This window comes from Pipra filicauda, unplaced genomic scaffold, assembly GCF_003945595.2.
Source record: "Pipra filicauda isolate LSUMZ 115617 unplaced genomic scaffold, ASM394559v2 scaffold227_size1260479_pilon, whole genome shotgun sequence".
Taxonomy (NCBI): Eukaryota; Metazoa; Chordata; class Aves; order Passeriformes; family Pipridae; genus Pipra; species Pipra filicauda.
Genome location: NW_024104340.1, coordinates 497,501 through 519,268, shown reverse-complemented (window position 1 = coordinate 519,268; position 21,768 = coordinate 497,501). Strand labels below are relative to the sequence as shown.

The following is a 21,768-nucleotide window of genomic DNA, read 5'->3' as shown; positions in this document are numbered from 1 at the left end:
ACTCCGCTTCCTGACACACCTACCTCATTCTCCCTCTCTGCACAGGTTTACAGCTGAGCACAGCTTCCAGGCTTTTTTTACAGTTCTTCCCAGGCTTTATATTGCACACACACTTTAGCAAATCCCCTTCCTTTCCCCGCCACCTACAAATGTGCCAATTAAAAAGAATTCCATTTTCAAGTAATTTCATTTCACTTGGCTAGAAAGGTCACTAACTCACAACTATGATGGCTATAAACATGTCCCCAGCTTCCTACCATGCAAGAATGAATTTGATATGTTGAAGCTTAATAAAGAAGTATTTTTCATTGTTAATTTATACTGAAGTTTAAAAGTTACCCTCTCTCCATTTATATTTTTGATATTAAAAAAAAAAAAAAGATGGACACTATCTTCTCCACAGGGAGTGGAATGGGGCTGACAGGTCTAATATAGGCTTTTCCACAGTGCCAAATCATTTGAAATTCATTTCCCTTGCGACCCAAGTCCTTACCTCAGGCATCAAGAGGTAAGTCATCAGAAAATTAGCTCACTATTTGGTTGCAAAGTCCACTATGCTGCTTGCAAAATTTAAGTGTATGGGGGAAGAAAGGCACGTCTTCACCCTAATGTGACACCAGGAAACCCCAGGGGGTGATGTGGGGGGCACACCATCATTTCAGCTTAGGTAAGGAAGACATCACTGTTTGCTGTGAGCTCCACCACCCACCCCAGCCCCTGGCCAGGGAACAGGGCTGGGTCTGGCCCTACCATTTTTAACTTCTTATTTCTTGCTCTATAACACCCTTTTCTATTTCTTGAAACAGGCTGAGAATTTTAAAAGCATGATATACAGAAAATATCTTGTTATATTATTACTCAAAAATTCCTTTTCTTGGCATGGCTGCCTTGGGTTGTAATTTTTAATTTTCCTTTTTAAGCCCTCCTACAATGAAAAGACAGGCACAGTGCTACACAACTTTGATTTGCAGTTGTGTATTTTCATTTCAATAAAGGTTATATATATGAACTTGATGAGTGGTCTGGACAAATACATCTACCCTAAAAAATCTATCTGATTTTAATTCTCTTAAAAATTACTTAACCAGAAGTGCATTTCAAGCTATAAATAAGGCAAAGTGAACCAAGCAAGTTAATGTGTCCCACATATATGGTGTAATATACTGATGAAAAACAAACAAACCCCTACCCTAACACATAAGCTGGATATTAAGTATAAAGGAAGATTGTTTTTACATGGAAAAAAATGATTCTATGTACCACTACTGCTGTATTTGTGCAAGTACTAGATAATGAACACAGTGTTAGTAAATCTCAGTCATCTTTTTCATGCTGAACATTTAGTTAAAATTATTGCCCCAAACCAAGGCCTGAAAACAGATTGTAACCTCACCGATTAGTCCAGTGCTTTCAGACATGTATAATGATGTGTTAATACATAATTCTGCTCCCTTCTGCAAATGACCCTGATTCTTTCTTCCCTCACTGGTAAAAGATTGACTTCTTATGCAAATACCCTTCAATGACTGCTGTGATATTATAGTCTTAAACATATACAAGCTTTTCATTATTAGAGGGTAATTACTGAAAACTCAACAAAATTCACTGCTACCACACCCCAACCAACAGAGCCACTTTCATATTCTGAGATGCTTGTAGGATAATTATTTCTTGTTCTCTCATTTACCTACAGCAGGTCAAGCAAGGGCTGGAAGGCACATCTTGGCATACAGTCCCAGGAGAAGAGAATTTACTCGGGGTTTTTTTCCTGGAAATTGTATGTATTTACTAGTGATACTCAAGGGAGTTACACATTTGTGTTTCTACTGGTAAAACAGTAACTGTCCAGACAACTATTGAGAGCTATTTCATCCTTAGCTAACGGGACAGTCCAGTGACTTTTTAAAAGTTGGGTAATCTTCAAATAATTTTTTTTCTACTTTCCTTGATAAATTCTAGTTTTATGACTGTTCCCTGTATTTCAGCTCTGTGGAGCAGTGTGGATAACAGACCACCTAGCAAAGCTCCAACATGTTCTTGTAACAAAAAGTTACCCAAACAAAACAGGCAGCAATGAATGTAATAATTTGATATTTTTCTAGGAAATATATAAGGCTCTCTGGAGGCGTATTTTAAAATACAAAATTTATTAATTAAATTTAGCTTTATTATGAGTCATCTCTGTTCCACTTGCACCACAGTTCATTTTTTTTCTGTTGCAGCTGAAATAAGAACTTGCAAAATTAAAGAAGGTTCTTCCCTTCAATACATGCCAGTATTTTTTTAAATCTCAAAGTATAGCCAAATTTTTTTGCTGTCATAACATGCAGAGTCATATTGTACTTAGCTTTATATAGTAAGATATGTAGCCATATTTAAATGCAACAGATAATTTCCATATTGATAACACTAATCTGCCTTGGTTTGGATAAAAAATTGCACATCGTGTTTACCGCAAAAGCAACGGCATAATTAAAACAATATACTTTCAATTTTAATACAAAAATAAAATATAATGAAGATTCTAGAAATATTTTGATTTCAGACGCAGTTCCTTACACTAGAAGTCATATTTCAGCTAATTATAGATTTCTTACTCGCTAAAACTTAAAGATACATTCCCTGATTTTTTTTTTTTTTTGCTAAATGTTGACTCCAGTGAACAGCTCTCTAAGATCTGGCATATTGATTTCTTGTTGTGAAGTGAGCTGTTCAAGCTCCATTTAAGATTTTCATCTTGCATGTAGCCCTGAGCACATCATAGCACCATAAATTAGTTAAATTGCACATTTATCACAAATGTTATTTTAAGATACTGCGTAAATGTGATGGCTGGAAGATATACAGTATGCTGCAACAAGCCACTACTTGGGTGGGGTTAGACCAGGGTCACCTTTATACACCTGTGATTTAAAGCTCTTCCCACCCCATCACAATTTCATTTTTAACTTCCTTCTTGAGGCATTTTGTTTTCTCTTCCACTCGATCTGCATAATTCTAAATAAAATATCAAATGCGAAGCAAAAGTCAGAACTCAGATGCATATTTTAAAATCCTGTATCCATACCTTCATGTTTGTCTAATAGGAAAAAAATTATCTTAACATATCTAGGTTGGTGATTTGGTTAGCACTAATAGTTACCATGCCAATATACATATCAGTGTATGGATGAAAAGAACATTATTCTAGTTCATTGATTCCCTAAATTCTTATAATGTGAAATCACATTGGTATGCCTTTCCTGGAGGTTCTGAAATGCAAGCTGAACTTTATTTTAATAAAACTGGGACATGCAGATCCTGACTAGCCATTCATTTCCAAAGTTTCCGGTGTATTTTAAGAAATGGATTAAAAAGGTGCACACTAACAGATATGGCTGTTCCCTGAATTTGTACCCAGTACATCTCCTCAGTGCACCTTCAGAACTAGGTAAGTCAGGCCCAGGAACAGACTTTTACCAGATTAGGGCAGTTGCATCAGACCCCTTGCCTGTATTTTAAGAGCAAGTAGAAGGAACACCGCAGAAGACTCTGCAGTCTCTTGCTTTTACTCCCTCCCGTGTCCCAGATAACAGTATTGCGTACAGAGTTTTTAGCATTACTATTATAAGTCAATGGTGCATCTTAAAAATACATTGATTGACAATATATGCAATAATCTGCCAGTCTCCTTATGTGTGAATTTCTGGTTTGCAACCAAATACTATATTTAAGCTGTTATAATTTTCAAAGGAGGAATTCTCTGCTGCAGAGGTAAAAAGTTTGGCTGCGTTTACACTGAGATCATCTATTTGTGAAAAACGTGGACAGCCACCCTGGAGGCTTCACAAAAGGCTTCAGCCAGCCAGGCTGCCTCTCCTGGCTAAGTGAGGGGGACTCCTGGGATGGTACAGTCAACCAGTAAAACAGCATGCTGTGATTTTATTGCTGGAATTTGAGCTGAGGCCATAAGCACTGACACACAAATGACCTTAATATCAGTTACAACCGTGAGCCAAAAGAGGAGGAAAAAACCCAAAGCCCTAATCCCGTTCACTTGGTCCACTTGGCAGTGTTTGCTGTAGAATGAACAGAACACTCCAATACACTTTTGAGGCATGGGACTGGCCTTTACAATTACAGAGGAAGATGGTAAAACAGAAAGAAAGATGGAAAGACAAAAAACCCCAAAGATTTCATTACTTGCTTACTGCAAGACAGTGGATTTCTTTTAAAACAAGAAAGGAAACTCTGTACATTTGACATTCAGAGACTATTTTTCACATGATGCTTAAGTGCTGTAATGGTGGTTTTGGTTCCCCTGTAACCATCTCCAGACTCTCAGTTCACCTGACTGGCAAAAGACATTATTTACATGCATAGTAATAAAGGTGTTTGGAGAGCAAATTATTTTCAATGGTTTTGATGGGATGACCTGTCAACACCACTAAAAGTCTGTCATTATCATATAAATGCTCCTGCTTGTTTGTGTTTCTTTGGCATGTGTTTATTCATCTTCCTTGCCCCTCTCTGCCTGCTGGGAATGTTGTCCAGCAGCAGGTCGGGCCCTAAGAGGACTCACTTCAAAACCACAAAGTTCAAGTCACTGGTCTCAGGTTCTTACTCCTGTCGTTTGAAAATGCTGAGTAGCTGGAAAGGGATTCTCTAAGCTGTGAAACACCCACCGGTGCAGACTCTGCTCAATGCATTTGGAGGAAGGCAGGTGAGCAGCAGCATCTCCCTGGCTCTGAATCCAGCACAGCAAAGCACCTCTTTGCTTTGCCACGTGCTGCTGATAAACCCCCCTCTTCACAGCCAGCCTTACCTGATGTTTGAAGAGGAGTTATAATGCTCGTTTATCTTTTCTGGGGGGGGGAAAAAATCCTGTTAATGCAGCCTTTGAATAAGTGCTACCCTGCTCTTGAAATGCTAAAGTTCACTAAAACTCCAGTGATTTATGTGCAGCTTTTGACTGCCAGCACCTGGCAGATGAAGAAACCTACTCAAGCTTCAGTCATAAACAGATAGCATACAATTTAATTTTAATGTGCTCGTTAGTCGTAGCACATTTCAGACATAATTGTGAACGCAACACAAAATTATAGCAAAAAGACAATTTTAATGCTGCTGTAGAAAAAAAGGTTATATGAAGAGTCATATAATGGTGCTTCATTGTCAACAACAAAACAGGGCACAGAGTGCATTACAGTGTCTGTGCTGTTTACATGCCAATATTTTATACATAGATTCTCATATGGTGTCAGCTGTCAGTTACTTCTGCAAATTAACTGCCAAAAATGGAGACGAACAGAATCACTTAGTGTGCTGGTAACCACGGGTTACCTTTCATATGCCTAAAGATAAAGCTGCAGTATGGAATCTTGGGAGAATAATTAGGCAGAACAAAACAGAAAGTTACCAATTGAAATAAAAAGGCATTCTACAATAGGAAATAACAACCAAGAGCGCTTATAAATAAGTAAAAGAGGTTATATCACAGAATGCCTCATAACTTTTTAAGCAAAGTATTACAGTACAAACATTTTAAAGGCTTTATCAATGTTTAGGAAATACAGTACAAGTTTTTCAAATAGATTTAACCCTTTGAGCACTGAGTTTATTTTGAATTTTCTCTTTTTTATTTTATTTTTATTTTTTTACTAATAAATACCTTTAAAAGTCATGTTGTGCAAAACAGTTAGAATGCATGCCAGGAATGCAGTCCGTGGCTTCTGTTTCTTCAGACAGTTTAAAAAAAAAAAAAACCAACAAAATAAAAATGAAAAAACAAACAAATGATAGCAACACTAATAAATATGTATAATTTAAACATGAACCTCTCTTAATATAGATGTACTGTATAGCAAAACAAAGCAAAACATACTTTGCTTTAAGAATAATGTTTCTGAATACTTTATAAATGCTATCTGTGGTATCTTTTATCACATAATTTACAATGTTTGGATGTTAAAGGAAAAACCATTAGATCTAAAAAAATGAAATATACACTATACATAGGTATGGTTTATACCTGGGACTTATCAGATACAAACCCCACTGTTGCTAAAAATGCTGAAGAAAAAGAAAATGGCATTAACCACAATCACATTTTCCATAAGAGATTTTGAAATCTATACAATATATACATCTATGTTTCAATGTGAAAATTATATTTTTAAATTTCAAGGTGTGAGACACCTCTGCATAAATGGAGGTTCATATTAGTAATCGGAACTAAGCTGGTAAGGGTTTAAAAAAAACATATCCATACATTTTTTACCAAATTAATGCAAAAGTGCTTCAAAGTACTCAGAGGGCTAAAGATTATAGGGTGAGAAATACCAGCACACTTAGGTCACATGAAAAAGTGCACCAGAATTAGTTATAAATGCTTAATTAAACTGTCTGTTAATGCATGCAGCTTGATGCATCAGAGGGATGCACAGCAACTAAATCCAATTTACACAAAGTTCCAAACACTTACCACTGCATTTTAACCTTCATATTTTACCAGTAACAACAGCTGATTATGCACCTCTATTTAAACACTGTACAGTTATACAAAACAGTTCAGCCCAGAGCGACTCTGGAGTTAAAATAAGAACATGTGCCAAGAACTAAACAGTAGCTTTAAGGCGTCTTTGACAGTTTTCCTCAAAGCAAATTACAGTTATTTTAATCAAAAGCAAATGCTACTGCTTCTCTAACTCCGAAACATACAGAAGATGATCCTCTGGTGACTTCCCATGTGTTTTACTAAGATGAAGTTTAACAGCATGCTTGCTTGCAAAAGTCCTGTTACAAAGTTTGCACTGATAAGAAGTTCCGATATCTTCCTCTGGAGAGGACGTCACCAGTTTTTCAGATGGTGACTTTGCTTGTGCTATCTGATTGTTAATCTGTTCACTGGACAGTTTGGACAAGTCTCTTAACCTGAAACCCAGATGCGATTCAAGATGACTGATATAAGTTGAAGGAGTTCTGATCTGTGAAGCACAGTCATTACAAAAGAACACTGGGTGCCCAGTGTCCAAATTTTTAAGGAACTTAGTTCCCCCCGTCCTTCGGAGCTGGTATTTCACATTGGCCAGCCAGTGGCTAATTGTGGTCATTGAAAGTCCCGTAAACCTGGAAATGTGCATTCTTTCTTGAGGGCTCAAGTCTGACATGATGTATTTCCCCTCTGAAGTCTGCCGTAAACTGGCTGCAAACTGGGCCTGCAATATGAGCAAGTGCTGAGGGTTCCAGTTAGACTGACGTCCCTTCCTTTTCTGAGCTGGTGTACTCTCTTCTGGTTCCTCTATTGTGGTACCATCAATGTCAGATTTCTCAGATATGCTGGAAGGTGTGGAAGATTTTGATGTGTGACTTTCTGTCAGGTTCTTCAGCATATCAGATATATCTGACAAGGCATTCTCGCGTAGCGGCGAGTTTGACATGAATGACACGACTGCAGATGTCTTTGCTGTTGTCACTGTAGATGAAGAAGATGCAGAAGATGTCGATGTGGATGACAAAAGCGCTGAACCCAAAGAGCAGCTTTTGTCACTCTTGCCTTTCGTCAAATCTATGGGTTGGTCATTGTTGACATGATAAAAATAACGGTCTAAGTGGTCTGATTTTTTGGACTGTAGAGGTGGGGTGGCCACCGCAGCCTTTTCTGCCAAACTGTTGCTCATTTTAAAAAGCATGCTCATTGGATCCAAAGCGGGCAAAGATGGCTTTGCTGCCTTCCCAAGGTGAATATTCATGACAGATTGCAGTGCACTTAGTGGGTTTACAAATGGCTGTTCGGGAGGGTGATCAGTGATGATAGCTGTGCTGCTACTTAAAGAACCTACAATGGACTTAACAGGCTCTTTCCCATTCTCCACGGGTTCTACAGTTGGACTATCCTTGCAACCATCTCTCTGAGGAACTGGGCTGTTCTGCTGGCTTTTAAAGCCACCGTCATTGGAGGATTCCATCTTAAGGGGTTCACTGACTTCACTGCTGCACGGCGAAGGCGTCGCACGCTTCAGTGGGGAAAGCTTTCCTTCAGGCTCCTTCATTTTTTCCTCCACTTTAGCCACCTTCTCAGTGACCTTCTTTACCAATTCTTCCATGGCATGGAAGTTTGTTTTTGGCACAGGTGAGGTCTGACTGCTTGGTGGAGACACCAAGGGCTGGTTTTTAGTTGGTGATACCAGTTCATTGTTCCCAAACATAGGTTTTAATGGTGTACTCTTCCCAGATGAACCCAACGACAGCTTCATCATATTAGGCAGCTGGTAGGCAGCGTGAATGCTGGGGTAGCCACCCCAGCTTGGTGTGCCATTCTGGGCTTTGTTTATAGCTGATGTAACTGTGTTTTCTAAAGACTTCAATATATCTAATCCCCCCTTAGGGCTTTCTTCTAGGTCATTTTCAGTCAAGTAATGGTATTTTGAGGAGATATCATACTTCTCCTCATCTTCACTTGACTTCTCTTTGTCTTTCATTTTGTCATCGGCAATGACTCTTTCTTTTTCTACTTCTTTTTTAATCTCAACATTTAATTTAGGGGAAACACTAGAAGGTGTGTTGGAAGGAGACGTAAAGGTGGTGGCAGCTAGTGGCACAGACTGGACTTTCTCATCTACTAAGGACGTTATTGTTGGTGTTGCTGGGGCTTCTATAATTGGCTTCCCTTTTTTCATGGCAGAGTTAGTGACTTTAATAAAATGTCCCGTCACCATCATGTGAGCTGTGAGTTCTTGCAGAGTGTCATGGGAACTTCCGCACTCCATGCACTTCAGAATTTGGGATTTCCTCGCCTCAAAGTGCCAGGCATAGCTGGCACCGTTCTGGTGACCGTAGCGATTATTTGGCGTAATGTAAGGGTTAGAATTCTTTTGAAGTGCATCGTTGGTATCTGAGATTGTTGCTTTTGGCGTCCCGCCCGTGGAATCTGGAGAGCTTGGAAGATCAAGCTCCAGTGATGCTTTCTTTCTAGTAGCTGGGATAATTTTTGCTGCTACAGGTGTAACAGGTTCCTTCAGAGGCACTTTTTGGTAGTGTTTTGTTTTGATCATATGAACACTCAAATCCTGAAGAGATTCAAATGAATGACCACAGTACATACACTTTAACACTTTCTGGGCGTCTTCTTTCCCTTCCATTTCAAGCAAAGAACGTTTACGAGGTTTCGACCATCTTTTGGGGTTATTGTTATCCGTTTCGTGGTTGTCATCTCGATAATGTCCTGTTTCATTCATGTGCACTGTTAATTCTACTAAAGTGTCATAGGCAGCACTGCAGTCTTTACAGCGGAATTTACTGGCTCCAGTAAATATAGAGCCATAAAGCTTACTGCTCTGTCTGTACAACTGAACTGTGCTAAAAAGACTGGGTTCAGGAAGAATTCTGCTCTGAGAAACTTGCTGCAGTGTTTTGGCCATAGCAGTCTGGTGCCAGTCAAAGCTGCCACTTCCACAACTGCTGCTGCTGCTGCTGCTACTGCTGCTGCTACCGTTGTTTTTTTCTGAAATTGGCTGGTGAAGGTTCAAATTGAGATTGGACCAGTAGGAATTGGAGAGGAAGTTATTATATACTGCTTTCATTTGTTCTAAGCTGTCAGATACCGTAGAGTCTTCCAGTGGTATCGACACCTCCTTGCTCTCTTCCTCGTTTTTAATAGAGCTGCTCTCGAAGTCTGCCATGCGGTCACTTGTCTCACTGATGTGGGACTCACTGTCCATTTCATGGCTAGAAAATTCAGCTGCTGGAGAGTTTTGGTAGCTTTGGCAGTTCTTACTGAAGTCTTTTTCTGGACATGCATATTTTGCTGAAGGCTCCCCATCACCTGCATTTTCGTCAGGTTCCACATCTTCCTCCACCAGTGCTGCTGCTTTTAGTTCGTCTGAAACGTAGGCTATTATGAAGAGAAAAAAATATAAGTTAGTTTCTGCTCATCATACTTTTGCTTTAGCCAAAGAAGTGTACTTATTTGTAAAATTAAACAGTTAAAACTTAGTGTTTCTTCAGAGCAAGAAAAAAATCTGCTCTTCAAACATAATTTGCCACCTTATTCTTCTCAAGGGGCAACAGCTTGAAATTAAAACTAAATTTGAAATTAATGAAGCACATTCTGGAGGTGGCATTCATTTCTAAAGTAATAAATTACTTGTATCAACCTCAGAGACAGCAGTTCCTGTCTGTCAATTAATATGTCTTATGCTTCTCCTACCCCTAATGCATTTCTTAACAGACAGATTCACAATTTAAATTAAGCAAGCATTTTTTGCTCATTACAGTCTTGAGACTCAATCCTTAATAAATATAGAGCATAACAAACATCAAAAATTTCTACAAAGTAAAAAATCCCCAGTTAAAACAATTTTTAAAATTAGATATTTTTAAGCTATCATTATTAGTACTGTTGTATTTTAGAGGAAAGGGTTAAAAGCAGGTGACACAGCCTTTTGAAACAACTCAGAGCAATTTGAGGATATTCATTAGGGGTGCAACAAATGTCCCATTCCCATTTAAACGCACCTTTCTCAACAAGAAAATTCCCATGCACAATTATGTCAGGAGCTAGTTCAAGAAAATTGGTATGCTGTACTCATTCTTGCTGTATAAATATATACAAGACCTTCCAGTGGACCTTACAAATGTCAAAGTGTTTGCTCTTTAGACTACTTTGTCAATATTTACTCAGCATAAGCTACACGGACACCCAACAGGGATCCTGTCTCTTTTTCCCCCTCAAGTAATGCAACTGGTGATGTAAATCTAAGATACTCCTCTTGAATAGGATAGTTGGGAACTGACAGTAAACAATTTTTTTTTCCATGGTGCTTCTGTGCTTCTATTCTACATATACTAAGTCTACCTCAGTTTTTCCTTTAGGCAAGAAAACTACGGAAACACTAAAAGAAGTATCATTAACTAACCAAAATTATCTATTTATACATAATGAATTAATTTGCAGGAAAGCAAAAATAGTATATTACTATATTAAGTGAAATTTAAAATCTCTCACAATTATAAGCTTTGGAAAAAATCTCATTTTCAGTAGACTATGGTTGAAGACACTTGACTTTTGACCTTCTCTGCAACACATCTGGAAAGTGTAGGGTATTTGTATCTTAACCACGTTGAACAATCTGTAGCTTGTTTATGGAGGCAATAGTGCAGAGAAGATACCAGTTTACACCCCAAAAGGACCTACTTTAGGCAACAGACTGAAAAATGTAGAACACTACAGTAGGTATCACATACACAGTATTAAACCTTGCAAACTTCTTTCAGGGAAAATATGTTTAAATGTTATCAGAAAACCACAAGAGACCAAACAACTGTTAAAGTGACAATGAAATCAGGCTTTTAGTTTCACATGGAGTGTTTCTTCGTTCGGTTAGGTAATACAAAGTATTCACTACTGTTCTTTCACATGGATGAATGGTAGCAAATCTTCCCCTAAGCATGTAAAGTTATAAGCTGATCTTCAGAATCAGCACAAACACATCACACAAGAGTAACATGTAATAATGATTAAATATTTCAGTTCAGATAATTTCAATGCAGAAAATTCATGCAGCCAGGGTCCTATTTTTAACATTTGGGAGGACATAGTATGAAAGAATTATGTTAAAAAACTTTATTATAAGATGCTTCAAAGATGCTGATATGAAGATTAGACTTTAACAACAAGTATACATAGTCTAATGAAATAGAGCTGAGCTTTTTCAAAATATTTTGAAAAAATATTATTATTTTATGTTACAGACATGCTGGCAATTGGTAGTAATGTTCAGCATCTATCCTGCAAGTATTTGCAATAAAACCACTACATAGAATCTAAAAAGATGGATTTTCAGACCTTTAGCAAAGGAGACCAAAGCAGTTCAAATTACTCTCTAAAGCTGAAAAAATTTATATAACTACTAATAATGTTCAAACAACTGACTGTCAACTGCCTCTCTCTCAACCACACCATATCCCAGTGATATGGAAAAGGAAGGATGAAAGGAAGGAATGACAGCATGAAACCCACGATCTGGAAGGAAACGGACCCGTTTTCTATTCCACCTTGTGGAAACAGATTTTCTTTTACACCTCGTATTCCTTGGCCACTATTTTGAAATTGAATAATTTCCTTTTCACAAAGTAGAGAAGACACAAGGTTATCACCACACTGCCTGCATTACAGCAACCTCATTCACACCCGCAGGCTGAGGTGGCACACCAAGGCACTCTAACTGTACCTGCCTTTTGCTCATTTTGTCTACTGAGCACCAGGCTGAGTGTGTGCCACCCACTCCCACCACCACATCACATACCAAAGCCATGGGCTTCGTCCCTGCACACCACAGAAAACCCTCCTGGGAACCAGTGCTCACCAACACAAACTGAGGGCACAGAACCAAGCCCCTAATTAGTGTGTTATTCTTTACATTTTTATTTCTCTTACTGCTGAAGTCTTATGAATTTTGTTTGAACTTAAACACTTGTCACATTCACAGCTTTTTTAGAGAGTGACTTTTACATTAGGGAAAACCTCCAGCATGCGGCTCATTTAAATGTAAATCTATTTACCTTTCATGCTTTCTTTGCCCTTTTCACCAACTATCAAGCATATTTGCGTGTTAACCAGGAGCTGCCTCCTCTATAGCTGTTCTCCTTCCTAAGCTCAAGTTGTGAAGCCAACTTGTGACATCAGTCTTTGATCCAGAAATGCAGAAAATGAGGCAAAAATGACAGTGTGGAATTTAACCCAACAATCTCCAACTTTGATAAACTGACAGTTTGAACGAGTCCTTCTGCTCCTTCCCCTGCACAAAGGAGAGGAGGGATGAAACCTGGTCTGGTGAAAGGTGCCCCTGCCCACAGCAGGGATCATCTTTAGTGTCCCTTCCAACCCAGGCCATTGTGTGATTCTATGATTCCTCAACAAGAGAGTTGAATACCTTCATAACTGAGCTATGGATCATTTCTTTGCCACTGGAAATCAACTGTGAACCATCACTGCTCAAATACAGGAAGTGAGGATGGTCAAGGAAATATCTTAGCCTAGGACTTAAACCACCATCCTAATCTGGAGTTTATGTCAGTAGTTTCTAATTTCTTATTTCAAGGGCTGGTCTCCTAATCCATTGCCTTCGTGGCAATATAAGGCAACCCAACAGGTTCTGGACCAGCCTGCAATGGAAGCCTTGGGGCACACTCACAGGTTCTGCAATGCCACTACAGGTAACTATGGTGGCTGTCATGTTTCCTCCTCAGAAAACCCAATTAAATTGTTCCCAGCATGTGGACAGAAGAGCGGGGACTGTGGGATTCGGTGCAGATACCCATGGAAAGGAGCCCACTTGCAACCAAGGGAAGCCTTGATCCCTCCCTGCCCCACCAGACCTTGCTCAGGGACAAGAAATGGTCTGTATTCTGAGCAGAGATGAAGGTAAGAGCTTCACTGCATCAGAAATAAGGACAAGGAGGCCTGTAGCAGAGAATTTTCTTCTTTGGTTAAGTACCTACAGGAAGAGCAAAGAGACCATGAAAACAGAGAATAAAAACAGCAGGAGATGGTAAAAAGGTTTTCCATTGAGATTCACTGCCTGGTAGAAAGACTGTCTTTAAGGAGCACTGTCTCCAGCCCATCCTTACACAGCTGTTTCCCTATGATTATTATTTAAAAAAAAAAAAAAAAAGACAAAAGACTTGTAGTTTTATATTTTTCAAGTGTAGAGTAAATGTTTGAGCTGCAGGGCATCTCTAAAACTGTTCTCTGGTGCCTCAACAGCAAAGTCAGAGGGGGAAAAAAAACAACTTTAAAGGCAAATCTAATGGCATAAGAAGTTAATAGGAGTAGAAATAAAAGAAATTAGGCGGTTCTGGGTTTTGTTTTCCCAGACTAAGAGACAAAAAAAAAAAAAAAAAATCACAGTTCTCAAAAACTGCTTAGTTTACATCTCACAGGGCACCATAACCCAAAGGAAATTGCCTGCAAGTTGAGCAATGGTGTCACTGTGACATAATATTTAACAAAAAAGAAATGGAAAGCCACAGCCTGGTGTGGTCCTCAGTTTCTGGGGAAGATGAGGATATCAAAGGGGTTCAGAAACATTTTGCAGGTGTAGCCTCAGAGAGATTGAGAACAAATGGTTCTCTCACTAATATTTGTTATAATTATTAACTAAACTGCTAGGTAATAATGAAATTAACACATTTGATATCAATACATAACAGTAAGCTGTGGTATAATGCAATTCATTTCCACACAAGAGGGAATTACCTTCATAACTGAGCTATGGATCATTTCTTTGCCAGTGGAAATAAATTGTGATCCATCACTGCCCAAAATGATCTACATATTGTATAGACAGTAATAAACTCATATACCTGGCTCTACTCTACAAGAGCAGAGAAATACCACCAGTCCACTATGGTTCTGGAACAGAGGAAGGGCACGTGCAGCCAAACCAGCTGGGACTGCTGATGTCCTGAGCAATGAGGTGCCCACCAGCACCACAGCTACTGCCTCGACCCCCAACTGCCAGAGCTCCCCTTCAGCAGAAATAGGACAAACATCCCGTGTTTTTCATCCCCTCCATGGCAACATCCATCTAGTGACAGGGTCGGGGACACACCTCCTTGAGTTTGTTTGGAAATAGAGACCACAGCATTAAAGGCATATTTTACTGTTCTCCAAAAACCAATTAATTGCACAATTCTTCCCTTATTTTCTGAAAAATGCATCTGAGACCATATATTTTGGCTTGGATCTATCCAAATATTTCATTTTGATACTTGTGAAATTTCTTGGTTTAATTATGTTTTTTTGCCAAGAATATTTCTTTTCTTTTAATTAGCTTACTGGGGTATATTTAAACTAGTATATATGCTCTTTGCTTGAAAAAGTAACAAAACATTCCAATATTCTTCTCACACAAAAAATGCTTAACTGCAAAAGTTTATCAAAAACACTCAGCTCCTTGGAAATATTTTGGCTTTAACCAAACAGCTTTTTATTAAAAAAAATTTAATCAGCTTTATTATTTATTTATGCATCATTTCAAATCATCATGTCATACTAAGCGTTATCTCCCAAACCATCTGATTTTAAGTGGATTGTGAAAAAAAAAAAAATCTTCTCAACTCCTAAAAACCTGAGCCCGTGTACATTTCACTCTTGAAAAAGGAGAACAGCAGAACAGGACTGGGAGCAGGAACTCTCCCAATGCTTAAAGAATGAATATTATATTACCACTAAAAAAAAAAAACAACAGGGAAAAAGGATCATAACAGATCATAAAGTGGAGCAGTGAGCAGGACTCAGCCAGAGAAACTCCCTCTGCATCCTGACCCCGTTCCCCACACCACAGTACAGCGCAAGAGGTGGCTCCTGCCACCACTAGTGTTGCTGGCAGGGCACAGCCTTTTCCTAAATATCTGTCCTATTCTGTTTTAAATCAGACACCAGCCACCTAAGAAATAACCAGAATATTTTTTAAAGATTTAAGAGCCCCCAGTTTTGGTGGGACTATGTGGAGTTAAGAGGGGGCTCAGTTCCAACACCAGCCCACAGAGGAACAGCAGCACAGATCTGACTGTACCAATGAACCTTACTCACAAAATTAATGAACAGAAGCAAGAGAAAACCAGCTCAGTGGATGGAGTCAATCAAAGACCTAATGCAAATGAAGGCATATAAAAGAGTTATATTAGTCTGTTAGAAAACTCCCACTCCGCAGGCCTTCCACTTACAGGAAGAAAGGCAAACATTTCACCCACAACTTGAGCTATTTCTATCCCGAGACTGACTGATAATTCCCATGTAACTGAAATTGTATTTGAGACTTCACTCCTTGGCAGAGATGTTCACATATTCCTCATTAGGCAGTTGGAATGGGAGGAAGGAGTGACTGCCCTGTTTACAAGAGTGGCAAATGACAACAGTCTCTAAACGGGCATAGCAATACTGATTACCCAGCACCTTGACAGGGACATTATTCCTGTTAGAAAGGTCAAAGGTTCTGTTTCATAGAGGCAGGACTGTCTATTACGGGAGAGAAATGTTATTTCCAAGTGGAGAGGTCAGCACTTCTCTCACACATCGGCTGAAGTCCCTGGTACCTCGCACCGGAGTACGAGCCTACTGCAAGACGGATTGTTCTGCCCACTGGCAAGGTCAAGAATATTAATTTTGAACATGTTAATTTGATGTGATGTGCATGATTAATGCTTGTTTAGCTGGCTTTTTTTTTGTATGTTGATAAATCCGCAGCCTTTTCATGCCAGTAAGTGTGCAGTGTTAAGTCACTGGGAAGCGGTGTGGATGGATGTGACATAGGATGCCAATCTAATAGGTGGCTATCATTAAGCACTAAAAACTTTGAATTGTACTTGTGTTTGTTCCTTCATGAAAATATTGCAGCTGTCTGCCACAGAGAGCTCAGAAATAGGCCAGAGGAAGCCAGCCAGCTGCTCTGATTCAGCATCCTGGACTGGTACTACATTTGGAGAGATTTCAGTGCTCAAATCAACTGTACGTGTTAAAAGTTGAGAATTACATGGACAAGAATAGACAGTGAAGAGACGATAACAAGGAACAGGTTTATATGTCATTAAAGTGTGGGCCACCTAAACACAGAACAAAGCAAGTCCATATCAGGCACCTTTTCCTCATGTCACTGTATTTCAAACTCCCCTGGATTTTGTGCACTTTAAAGGCAGGTACAGGACTCAGAGCTCCTATTCACTTTGGACTTAAAGCTACCACATCAAAAGTGTCATATAGGCCACCCACGAATGAAAGGAAAATACATTCAAAAACTGCTACTAATTCTGATAAGGGAGGCATTGGTTTTTCTGAAATCAAATACTGTTTAGATGTTTCTTAAATGAGAGAGTGCAAACCTCACCTTTATGTATTACCTCTTTCACTAAATATACACCTGAAAAAACAGGATACTCTAATATGAAATGATGGCTTAGAAACAACTTGGCACTATTGGACAGCATGACTTATTTGAGGTGCTCAAGAGCTTCAATGACTGCTTCATTTTTCACAGCCCTATGGAAGAAACACTCTTATCCACAGTTAATAGCTGAAAACCTGGAAATCCAAAAAAGTTATAAGTTAATTGTCTAGTGCTAGACAAGAAGACAAGTAAAGGAGCCTGTTACTCCTGTAGGTTAATATATACAATTCAGCTATTTACACAAAACATGAGAAGATGAGTTAAGTTTGTGTTTCTGTTCCCATGCTGCTTCACATTGTGTTTACTTGAATACAATATATGTATATAATTGAAAATAATTGTCAGTTTTCAGTTCAAACAGTTATTAAAGGAGAATACCTGGTGAAATACCCACAGGTGTACGTACTGTGTACAACCCAGAGCCTGTGGTTACAAAGCTCCTCTGAGCCAAGCTGCTGGGATCCAACAAATGCTGAACCTGCAGTCTGCCAGGAAACTTCTTTTCACAATGGGGAAGATAGGAAAGATTTCTTGAAGTATTGTCACAACTCTCCTCCAAAGAGCCTTCTGCCCCCAGCACAAAGCAGGACTCAGGTATGCTCTACCAGAACCGTGCTGGAGAAGGAACATGATGGATCATGCCTCTCTCCTCCAAAACTGCACTCTGCCTTGATTTCTCCCTGGGGCCCAAACTCCTTGAATTCAACATGCTGAGCAGGGATTTTTCTAAAATCTGCTCAAATTATCCACCCATGAAACATAACAGCACTTCTTTCTGATGTGGAGAGGAGCACCTGATCCCATCACACTGCAGTGTGCTTTTCCATGGGTAGGGCTGCATGAGGATTGGTCTAAGACCTGTCCTTACTCGAGGACTTCATCTGCCACCTTCTGCGAGAAATCTTTGACAAGAAGGGATCCAAACATTAAAAAACTTTAGCTGACAACCAAGGTCGAAGTTATTCCCATGTATAATGAATATAATCCTCAGGTGTCATTATTGTACAGTCAGGCGTGAATGACATGTTTATGAGAAACTTCACAAGAGTAAGACTTCAGAGATTGGCCAGGAAAAACGGATTTTTAAGGGTTTTGACCTAAATTTTCAGTCACACATACACAATACAGCTGACTTCCAAAAGGACCACAGCTGCAGAGAAGCTGGGGAACAGTTCATGTCCCACTGTGTGTGCCCACAGCTGATTACCAGAAGCAATTCAGGGTGAGAGTGGAGTGGAAGGGCTGAGAAACATTATGTACTCCCATGATGACAGAAGGACCTTCCTTGCTATGATATTTTTTGGACTCTATCTCCTTCCCCCTTTTCACTCTGGGGGAGTAGAGATTTGAACAGCCCCCATGGGCATATGCCTGGAATTTCTGGCTGATCCTGCTGAAAAAGGAGAAAGAAACCTCCCTGGCCTCCCTGTCACCACATAAACAGCCTTTCATAAGCACCATTAGGACAAGACCAAATGAGGAACAGGCACTGCGAGCATTCACTGGGGATTCTCAACTGCTGCTCAGCTTGAGTCAGTTCAGGGTCTTCTGTTCCCATTTCATCAACATTCACATAATATCGTCCTTCTCCTCCCCTCCCCACCCCTCCACCTTCCCAGGGAAAGGATGCCCTTCCTCCAAGTACACCAAAGTCACAAATGATCATCATTCCAAGGAGCATTCCTCACTGTCCAGGGGGTGGTTAAGGGTCAGCTACCCAGCCACAAAGGGGAAACACCACCAGGGACTGGGTAACCAGTAACAAACTGGTGAAGTAAACAATTCACAAGCAGCCCCAAAGACTCAAAACTTTCACCTAAACTTAATAAATACAATTAGCATGTGCATTAGTAACAGGAAAAAAACCCCACCTACATTTGATGTATAAATTATTCAACACAAATAAATGTGATCCACTCTAAGTAAGATAAAAGTGGCTTTTCCGTGGTTTCCAAGACAGTTTCTTGGTGTGAAATACTATAGACTTGCTGGAGATTCCCACTCCATGCAAGCACAAATGACAGTGGGAAATAAAAGTTCATCAGCAGAGAAAACAGCTTCACAGTACACTTTGACCCTAATTGTTTATTGGACTGTCTAGAATTTTTCTAAGCACAAAATTACTATTTCCTTAAATGGACAAAAATATTTACCAGAATCATCAAATTAAAAAAAATAAAAATGGTTTGGGTTTTTTTGTTGGGTTTTTTTTTTTCATTTGTTTGTTTTTTCTTAAATAAAAGTCACTGTCAACATTTTGCTAAGACAAAGCCAAATTCTCTCTATGAATTGGTACCAAAACACACAGAGACACAATCTCTGCTTGATACTAGCCATTTGGGTGGCATCTTTTAAAATCACTGAAAAGCACACAGGGCATTCCACAGACTAATACAAGATTTGCAGCCAACTCCAGGATAAGCAGGCATGAGCATAAAAGTTCTCAATATGGCTCTAATAGCTCTTAATTATTATAATCCTTCACTGAGCAAACAGATGTTGTAAGGGAACTTCAGTTTCTTCAAATGGAGTAATCAAACTATTCTGCTTCTGTCCTGCCTCTTCTCAGTAGATGCTTTATATAGTGGAGTGGAAATAGCAAATGTAGTGACAAAATGACCATTTATTACAGAAATCTGTTTCTGAACAGAAGTGATGCTGTCATTTCTCTTCATCCACATTTCTCAGAGTCTTCTGATTATGGGTTAGCCTTGTTTTAGACCAAGATAAAATCTTACACCTTATTTCCTGTAATCTTCTCATATATTTGTTTGCTCCTAATCTGTCCACATCTTACAAGTTCTACAGTAACTAGAATCTGGTGTTGTATTTGTGTTAAGTTATACCAATATTAACACACATCTCTGGGGCAGTTGCCTTCACTGTGAAGTTTTTAACAATCAAGTTTCCACCTAAAGTGCTTCAATATATAACAGTGAGTCATTCTACTTGGCAATTTATTTGCAAATGATCATGGTTGCTTAAGACATTCAAAATGTACCAAAAGACCCTCAGCCTGATCCTTCATTTTTCTTGCAAACTTGCTACTCCCATTGAAGCCCTTTATACAGTAGTTTCAATAGCTATTTTGGTTGCAGTGCCTCCTTACAATAAACTCCATACATCTGTATGAATGGTATAGTAGAAATCCAAATGATTTCAATCACAATTTCAGCTATTGTGAACTTGTGCTTATAATGAAGTTCCTCTATTATAAAAGGAGTTCACTGTGGGCCAACAAAGCTTTGTGTTCTTTCACAGTTGTTATTCAACCCTCATTTAAGAAAAACAACTATTGACTGCAATATGAATCTTAGGACCTGAAGAAAGCAGAGATTCTAAGGATTACCTCTACATGATGGCCCCCAGCTCGTTTTGTATGTACAGCAAAAAGAAGCACTGAATATTCATTTCACTCATTTGCTAAGTATACTAATATACACTTTTGTAAATGAGTCTCTATCTAGCACTAGCTACTGAACCGAAGGGTATTTGAATAGGTGGGGTTTGCTATAATACCACACTAAGATAATGTGCTGGAAACAAATGGTTCACTGATTCCTGAATAGAAAATTTGCTGGAAAACCCTGAGAACTAGAAGACGAGGGGGAGGGGATTAAAATGTCGCTTCAGAGCCACCAACCAAACTCCTGTCATTTTTAAAAAATGTTCCTGTGGCACAGTATGAATAGTTTATAGCCATGATTGTGAACATTCAATGTCATATAAGAAAAGACACTTGTCAAGAGCCTTTCCCTTACAAGCACCCTCGTCATGACCTGTGTTAATGAAGTTAATTGAATTTAAGATCAATAATGGTTAATTATTGCAATTTGACATTCTGAGATAAATGGCTTTAAGACAGAGAAATGTGTGTGTATGTGAATTCTCTCCAAAGAAGGTGAACACATTACAGCCTAAGAGGGATCACACAGTCCTTCCATTGATCCTGGTACAATCTGATCGACCTAATCCTCTGATGAATGTGGGCTTTTCACAGCTACAAGTAAATGTTCTACAAGACTACTCTAACCCTTGTCACTGACCAAATCTATATGAGCTGTACACTAGAAATCTATTGAGATAGATTAAAGAACTGCTGTAGAAACAAGAGATGCTTCAATAAAGATGAAGGTTTATTATATTGACTATTAATGTTACATGCAGTATGTAATTATGAATGCTTATGGATCATAAGAGTTTAATTTTGGTCACTCAGATGTAAATGATCATAACTGAATAATAGTATTAAACTAAAAAAATAACAGATTTTAAAAAAAATCCAACAATCATGTTGAATTTGATGACTTAGAGAGAGATTTTAAAATCATCCTTGAAATGTGCTCACAGACAGGTATTTATTTCATAAAGTCACTCATCAACCTACCTCATTTAGGGGTTTTTTAAGTTTACTTTCACAATAGTTCCTCAACAGGAAGACATTTTTCAAATGTGTTAGTAATGATATTCTTACATGCATACCGAACAAGTTAAATGACCACTTACAAGATTTATAATGACAAAGTAAATGTCAAGGAAAAAGTATTACTGATTGCAGAGCACTGACAATAAAAAGCCGCTGAAGAGTTCTGTCAAAATGTAAGATTATGCAAAAACACTATTGAGAACACTGCTAATCATCTGCTCTTGTCAATTACTTGAAGGGTATCTGACAGCATATTTACATTAAACACATTTCAGTAGCAAAATCCTTAATGCTGTATCAGAATATTTTCATTATCATTAGAAATCCTTTAAAAGTCCTTTTGCAGCAGAGCATTATAACAGCAATGATGTAATATCTATCTCTCTATCAGGTAGGGGTATCTATTTCATGCCATTA

At 38.8% G+C, this 21,768-nt stretch overlaps 1 protein-coding gene across 1 annotated transcript in view; it reads right to left on the bottom strand.

Moving 5' to 3' along the window:
- Positions 1-4,996: 4,996 nt before the first annotated feature.
- TSHZ3 (teashirt zinc finger homeobox 3) overlaps positions 4,997-21,768 on the bottom strand; it is a 64,123-nt gene continuing 47,351 nt past the window's right edge. Inside the window, exon 2 of the mRNA XM_027729591.2 lies at positions 4,997-9,871. Coding sequence (XP_027585392.1) covers positions 6,672-9,871 — 3,200 coding nt within the window. The 3' untranslated portion in view covers positions 4,997-6,671. The remainder of the gene's footprint in view (positions 9,872-21,768) is intronic.